Source organism: Hippichthys cyanospilos, chromosome 12 (assembly GCF_059441005.1).
Source record: "Hippichthys cyanospilos isolate Australia breed blue-spotted pipefish chromosome 12, RoL_Hcya_1.0, whole genome shotgun sequence".
Taxonomy (NCBI): Eukaryota; Metazoa; Chordata; class Actinopteri; order Syngnathiformes; family Syngnathidae; genus Hippichthys; species Hippichthys cyanospilos.
The window spans coordinates 11164367-11172275 of record NC_142380.1 but is presented as its reverse complement, the minus strand read 5'-3'; the positions used below and the strand labels follow the sequence as shown (position 1 = coordinate 11172275).

At 43.0% G+C, this 7909-nt stretch overlaps 1 protein-coding gene across 1 annotated transcript; it reads right to left on the bottom strand.

Annotated features, from left to right (window-relative positions):
* On the bottom strand, window positions 1-2190 carry klf2b (Kruppel like factor 2b). Its single transcript, XM_088430518.1, has 3 exons — window positions 1879-2190; window positions 779-1703; window positions 1-682 (listed from the first exon to the last, which is right to left on the bottom strand). Exons 1-3 carry the CDS (start codon window positions 1948-1950, stop codon window positions 507-509), a joined length of 1173 nt encoding a protein of 390 aa, XP_088286644.1. The 5' UTR covers window positions 1951-2190; the 3' UTR covers window positions 1-506.
* Window positions 2191-7909: the final 5719 nt, after the last annotated feature.

Genomic DNA, 7909 nt, shown 5'->3' with positions numbered 1-7909 from the left:
TTCAGTTTTGTTTTTTTTAATATTTACAATAAATACACATTTGGCAGTATAAAATCCATGTACATATTTATATAACTTTAAGTAGAAAATAATGCACAGGACGTCAAGCCCTGATAGTGTACAGAAGGGGCTGGATTGAGAGAATTATCCTTGGAGGCAGTTTTCTTTGGGAAGAAAAACATTGTCTATACACTAGGTGTGCGTTTCACTCCTGTCAACGTGATTGTCACCATGAGTTTTTTATTTAACAGTAGCAGAGTCATAGAAAGGCACTTTTTTGTGTGTCGAAGACATTCCAGTTCTAAGTACACAGTACAAGGGCCAGCCCCTTATTGGTCTGCTCTCATAGAACCAAAGTAGTACCAGCTACACGATTGGAAATAATATATTTATATAGATTTAAGGGGGGGAGACTTTGGTCATGTGGAGAACACTTTAAATAATGCAAAAAAGAAAACAACAGCAACATCACAAAGAGTCTCTTGTTGTTGTCCTGCAGGCTGCTTTTACATGTGTCTCTTCATGTGGAGCGCCAGGTGGTCAGATCTGGAGAAGGCCCGCTCGCACAGGTGACACTGGAAGGGCCTGTGTCCGGTATGTTTGCGGAAGTGACGCGTCAGCTCGTCCGAGCGTGCGAACTTCCAGCCGCAGCCTTCCCAACTGCAGTGGTACGGCTTCTCACCTGGCAGAAAGCAAAAGCAAAACATGATCAAGCACCGCACACGGGTGAGAGGTGAGCCCGATATGGCCGTAGCATAAAACGGCGAGCTGAGCTTACCTGTGTGCGTCCGCAGGTGAGCTTTGAGGTGAGAGCTTTTGGTGTACGTCTTCCCGCATCCGGCGAAGGTGCAGGTGTGCGTGGCGGTGCGCTTGCGTGGCCAAGTTCTGCGCCCGCGCTTGGGTTTGGACTCGAGCAGGTCCAGCGGCGAGGAGGGCGGCGTGAGCATCGCTCTCTGCGCGCCGGGAGGCAGCTGCTGCTGTTGCATAACCAACGCTTCGTCGTAGACGCTGAAAGCCGGGTGATGCGCGCCGTGATAGGCCATGTGTATGTGTTGCTGCTGCTGCTGCTGCTGCTGCTGGAAGGGGGCGTTGTTGTGGTACTTGTGGCCGGCGAAGCAGCTCATAGGAGCGCACAGGTCCGATGCTGCCGCTTGCTCGTCCGGACTGAGCGGCGGCGTCATGCTGCTGCTGGCAGCCCGCGGGGAGATGGCCAAGCGCGGCTGCTCGAAGGGCATCATGCACGAAACGTTGCCCTCCTGCTTGATTTTGCTACAGCTTTGGGGCACCATGCCCAACACGGGGCCGTAACTGTCCATGGGGGGCTCAACTTTGATGTCCTGGCGTGGAAAGTGCGCGGCGTAAAAGCGGCCCTGCACCGCTTGTTGTTGCGGGTTGCGCGTCGCCCCGTAGCCGGCGTCCGAGCGCAGGAGCTCGGTCATGAGGCTGGCGCCGTACGGGGGTGGCGGGGAGCGCTGCTCGCCCGCGGGGAAGGCTGCCGGCGCGACGGCGTCCGTCGCGGCGTAAGCGCCGGGGTCGGCCGGGGCCACGTAGGCGGAGGCTCCGTCGAGGATAAAATCCAGATCTAAGTAGTTGCTCAGATCCTCGTCGTCCTTCCTGGGGAACAGGTTGTCCACGCCGTGCACCATCTCCAGCATGGAGCAGCTGCCGCTGGGGAACTTGTTGTCGCTCTCCGCTTTCCACCTCTGGAAGGTCAAAACAAGCATTCAGAGACAGGCGCAACAAAACGGGAAAAAAACGCGCCATGCAACGAGACTATTTATTCAAACGCAGAACAGTTATCATTTTAACTGTGGTGCTACAACTTTACAAAACTTTTTTTTTTCTCTCAAGTGCAAAGCCAATTGCGGTTTTACTTACGTTTTCCCAGCTTTTCTCCCTTTGGTTGGTGAAAGTGGCAAAAGAAGGTAGCATCACTCCCGATAAAGCCATGTTTTCTCTGTGATTTTGTTCCAAAAGTGCTGCGCGCAATCCGTGCGCTTCGCTTACTGGATGTGCGGCTCCACCGCCACGCAACAAGTGTTCTCGGTGCACGGAGTTTCGGCACTTTATAAAAGTCCTCCTCTTTTGCCGCCCAGGAAACCACGTCGACGTCGCGTAATTTTAGCTCTTTATAAAGCGGGACTTCTCTGTTCAAGTTGCGCGCGCGAGCAAAACTCCCAAGTGCTGAAGGCCGTCGGGTCGGAGTGAGAGGAGATCCTTTATTAAGAGAGAGAGAGAGCGAGGGAGGGAAAGGGTAGGCTCAATGACGCACTTCTTAGGACACGCCCACTTTGGACCTGGAAACATTTTCTAACACACACAAGCGGTTCGTATAGCAACCGTAGAGGATTACGTAATTTGGCGCAAGGATGAAAACGGTGCTGTCAGGGCATCGCCGTCGTGATTAATGCACTTTTGAAAAAAATGAGAACATTTTCAAAAGCCCACGGACATAAATTAACACTTTTTTTTTTAAATCGGTGTAGGCGCACACAAACATAACTATTCCGGTCACAGCGTTTAGCTCACGTCTGAAAGACATCCAAACAAGAGAACTGCTTGGCAGATGATCACCAGTTTAACAATAGAAATTTTGCACTTCTGTGCGTCTAATTAGGTGACAAGATTGCTGACCTTTAACACTGGACAGAAAGCAAGGCATATTTCCAATATTTTCTCCCTATATGTAATCTACGATGATATTTGGGGAATGTTGCATCATTTCAGAGCGATAACCAATCATAAAGCAATACCTGCTTCTCTCTCTCTTTTTTTAAATGTTAGGAGTGGATCACACTAAACTTAACTTATATTTGACTACTTACCATGACTTTGCAAAATGCACAGTATCTATCCGAAGGTGTGCCTGATGAATCAGCCCGCTGCGGATGCGGTGTTACGCGCGTGGCGCCGCGCACGTGAGCGGTGGGAACGAATGGAAGCGGGTTTAGATGGAAGCCCAGCAGGCTTGTCCAAACAGGCGCCAACGCGCTAAAAAAGCAGCTGCGATGTAAACACGATTTAAGGTAACATGTCATTCACTTGCTAATGGTAGTGGGAGGGGGGATTTACATTACAACTCCAACAAGCTCTCCAGCTTGCTTTCCCAGCATGATCGATACAAGAAGTTTTGATAGTACTTGGGAAAGAAATATGAAATGAGCGTACATGCAATGTACACATTTTCGGACACACACAAAATGCTGAGCTCGTTCATTGATTGATCGAACATGTGAACGACTTACATGATTGAAATACACAGTTAGAGTGGTATAAAAGGAAAAAAAGAATTATTAATGGAGGTCATAGATGAGTGCTTTACACGTTCAAAGATAGTGGGAAGAAGTACAAAAACGTGTCCTGTCCTTCTCTTATTTTTCTACACATTACTCATTGTAAATACTTTGCTTCTCATACGAAAACATAACCCAAGCAAAACATGATCATCTTAACGCATGCATCATTATAATGTGACCATGACTTATAAACGTATTTTTAGACACACACTGATAAAAGAAATCAAAATAGACATTTAAATATGTACAGACATTCATGTGGAGTTCGATTTTTTATTTTTTTATTTTGTCACACTCCATTTTGATTCTATCTCTTTTTGAACAAAGTAGGTGTTCAAAATTCACACCTTTTCAGTTCTGTTTCATCATTGTTATACACAATTTCACAAGAACCTCCAATATAACTCTGATCTGATTCATGAAAAATGTTCTTCTTTAATTGTATTACAAATATGCAGCAATGCCATAATAAAATAAAGAAAAAAAATTTTTTCCATAATTTCCCACTAAATTCCATCCCCATTGTGCTGCTCATTCCAGTGACAATTTGAAAACCAGTTCAATCCGATTTCACAAATACTTTCCTGCCCAAATCCATCCGCCAATCATTTTGCAGCAGGGCATGCTTTGCTGAGTAGCCTCTCAAGTGGGATTCATATAGTTTGTCATATAGTCAAGCTTCACCAAGGACAATAAAACCAAGGATAAAACCTATGCTGTATTATTTATTCATAGTGGAGAACGAATGCTTGTACTGTAGTTTCTGTTTGCATGAGTTGCTGCACCGTTTGTGTCCAAATGTTTGTTGCTTTGAGGATGTGAAGGGAAGGGGGTTTTCAGTTTTGCACAGCAGTGAGAGAAGTGAGCAGTTGGCGCGATGATGTAAGCAAACAGGCGGACAGCTCAACCTAGCATCCAGCTGTCATGTTCGGCCATCACCTGTGAGCTTTCCACACCACTTTCAGAGTGCGTGTGCGTGTTAACTGGAAAGCGTATCACGAAGCTCTGATCCAGTAAGCTCAGCTGAAGCGCGGCTGTCGTTTGGTTTCGCATAATAACACTCGTCAAAGTAGCACGTGGTAGCTTTGCTAGCGTGGCGAAACGATGAGTCGCAATTTTTAACTGGTGTTAATACTAGTGACTCATTTTGTATTTACTCCTTTTGTTACTCAGTTCAACAGCTGCTCACTTCATAATTGTAGTAACCTCTTGTCAGGTGTTTGGAAAGTTCAAAACAATCACATAAATGTCACGGGAAGAATTTGTACTTGTGTGAGCCAATAGGTTCCCCCTACATGTGAGAACCGGCGTTTTGTGAATTTGCGCAAAGTATGCATACTGTAGCTGTAAAACCGAAACGTGTTCATTTTAATGAGAAAAGCTTTTTTGGAACATTTCTTCCCTTCATGTACCCCCAAGTAAGACTGACAATGGTATCGTTATCCATGAATGACATAACATACTCAAATCAATCAGATGCATAAATTATAGTGCTTTATGAAATGAGTCATCTATTTTGTCATAGTGCTTTTGTTTTATGTAAAGTTTAGCGCAATTTTTTATCTTTCCACTTTCCATATACCGTATCCCTCTCTCGCTCTCTCTAATATATATATATATATATATATATATATATATATATATATATATATATATATATATATATATATATATACATATATATATGCACACATATAAAATTAGCATTTTTATTTGTTACCTAATATTTTTAAAATTTCATTTTTAGATATCAATATCCATGTTTTCATTTTTTCATGATTTTCCAAAATTTTTATTTTTCCCCCAGTTTTTTGCATTTTAATTTTTTATTACATTCCTTTTGTGTTTTGTCCATTTATATTTTCCAATGTAATTTTTATGTATTATATTTTATATCCAAAATGTAATACGATGCCGTTTACCTTTTACTGTTGTAGGACTTTTCTACATTTCATATTTTCTATATTTAAAAAATATTTATTTTGACATTTTCAGATAAATTTGTATTTATTTTGTCATTTTAGTCATTTTGAGAGTTTTCCATCTAATATTTTGCATTGCTTTCTATATTTTTTCAATTTTACTCTTCAATGTTCGTGTTTTTTTATAAATCTTCAATATCCTTCACAACTGTGTTGATTAAAATGGCTTGTGACATTTTCATAGGAGAAAAAAAACACAAGGCATTGCTGCTTTAATGTTGGTAAAGTGAACCAATGGGGATTATGAAGGGTTGAACTATCTTTGGGACTTTGTAAATTCAAGTCATTGCTTTCCCCTCTAGGAACACTTTTCTCTCACTCATTTTTTTGAGCCAGTCTGTAGGCGCGAGGTCAAGAACAAGACAAGCAGCTTGTCGGGATTGTCAAGTTTGCCTTATTGACCTGGCCATTCCTCACTTTGCAGCCATTCCAGCAGAAAGCAGAAGCCGTGGCTGCAAAAAGTCAATGAGCAACATTTCTACAGAAGCCATACCGAGAATGTCTTTCCCGAATGCACGTTTGCGCAATTCTCATCGTTGAGCAACTCACGTTTGCGTGTGTGTGTGTGTTGTGTGTGTATGATCTGTTTCTGGATTTTTTTGCCATTTTTATTTTCTGTCGAGCATCTTTGAATTTTACATCTAATATTTGTCACTATTTATTTCCTATTGCTTTAAATAGGTTTTGCTTCAAAAACCTCCCCGAGTTTGTATTTTTCTCGCAAATTTTTTTGTGTGCGTACATATGCGTATGTTTAAAAATGTCCAACTGTAAAAGCACAGTTGTTGACTTGTCTGCGCTATCAACGCGTTGTCACATGGCTAAGCGAGTCGCTGACGGCTCTTCACGCCGGCTGCCCATTTGGTGGAGATGCATTGTTTTCTTTTTTCGCCGCTTTCTCACGAGCGTTTTTTTGTTGTTGTCTGAGGCGTGCTTTCAGGAATCTGGGCGAGGCATATGGCGGCCCCGTGTTCTCACTGCTTAAAATCATCCTCATTCGAACAAGGTTCAAGTCATTAACCGAAGGTTCTGGCTGCTTTTAGTTATAGGAGACGATTTGCTCTTCCAGCAAGTGAAATTGAAAGACAAGGTGTTTAAATGGTTGCTCTTCAAAACTGGACCTTTCTTTTTGCCTGCCACAAATCTTGCAGCATTTCCATCTGAAGTCACATGCATCATTTGGTTTTTGAAACTTGCTCCAATAATCTCTCCCGCACTTCATCTAAGAGTTGTTTCTAAGGGTTTCTTCCATGTCAATCATTTCCATACATTCCTTTTTAGGCCTTTTATTTGTCCAGTGGGCTTTCCATAAACTGTCACACTTCCAGAAACAGTTCCAGGAACCTTCAGTTGTAGTTCTTTGAACGAGGGTATTCAAATAAGGTGTGGAACATGCCACTCAAAGTATTTTTCTTTGACAGTTCATTCATCTCATTCTCAACGCCTGCAACAGCTACTGCTGCAACAAAGCGGTGTTCATGAATACAACTCAAACTTCAAACAATTTTAACACAATTTCAAACCAATAAACACAAGTTCAAAACATTAAAAACAAATAAGACACAAAAACACATAGGGCTCAAGTCTAGTGCCATGTTGAACACCAAGGAATAAAAAAAATGGCATTTGAGGCATTGGACAAAAAATAAATAAATAAACACAAACCTAATAGGAAACAACAGATTAGGAATCAATTTTAACAAACAATTGCTAGAATTTAAGTTGTAGGCCATTGAATCTGATGGTGTTTAGTAGGGGAACCTCATTGACTCTCGCTGTCTTCCACCTCGATCAAGAGGTACGTTTGAAAACTGCTGCAGCGATTTGATGCCACATAAATTGAAGCAACTCCTATGAGCAAATAGAAGGCGGTTGAAAACTTCATGGACAGGCTCATAATTTCCATGACGGTGTTGTTGTTGTCGTGGGGTTCACGCCAAGCATGCATCACGTCTGTGTCAAGTCTGTAAGAAGGAGCGTTCCGTCACCTCGGCAGGGGGACCGGCCCGCTTGCGTTACTACGTCCATGGAAAATCGGTGTGCTTGCGTGTGTTTGTGTGTGTGTGAGCTTACGGGACGTCCTGACTAGAGTGAGAGGCAGCGAATGTTTGAGAGCGAGCGGGCCCCGACGCTTGGGCTTATATAGCTAGTTATTTTTATCCGCCCACCCCTCGCTCATTACAGCCGTTTCCCCCTTCTCGGACCCACTCAGGAAGCACGTTTGGCTCCTTTTCCTGCTTGCACGCTCCACATTCAAACGCAGGCAGAGAATGAGAGCATTCAGCCTCAAGTGCCCCCCCCCCCCTTCCTCCTTCTCCTCTTTGGAGTAAGAGAATGTTTAGCCTAAAAGATGAAGCACGTGCCAACAGTCTGACATTCCAGTACCGCTCCAATTTCTCTAAAACATTTCGGTACAAAAAGTGGGGGGAAAAAGTCGCAGGACGGACAGGATGGGGACAAGTTTTGGTCGGATAATGGCTCTTAAGTGTTGGACTGGAAACCTCAGTTTTGCATGAGTCTCAAAATAAGATGTAAACATACCAATTAGAGCTGTCATTATTGAATATTTATAGAATCAAATATTTTATAGATTATTTCATCAAATAATCTGATAAAATTTCATTTGACATC

Coding starts and splice junctions, on each gene's coding strand:
- klf2b (XM_088430518.1), bottom strand. CDS start 1,950: ATGGCTTTATCGGGAGTGATGCTACCTTCTTTTGCCACTTTCACCAAC. Junction 1,704..1,878: donor GGGAGAAAAGCTGGGAAAAC/GTAAGTAAAACC, acceptor TTGACCTTCCAG/AGGTGGAAAGCGGAGAGCGA. Junction 683..778: donor TCACCTGCGGACGCACACAG/GTAAGCTCAGCT, acceptor GCTTTCTGCCAG/GTGAGAAGCCGTACCACTGC.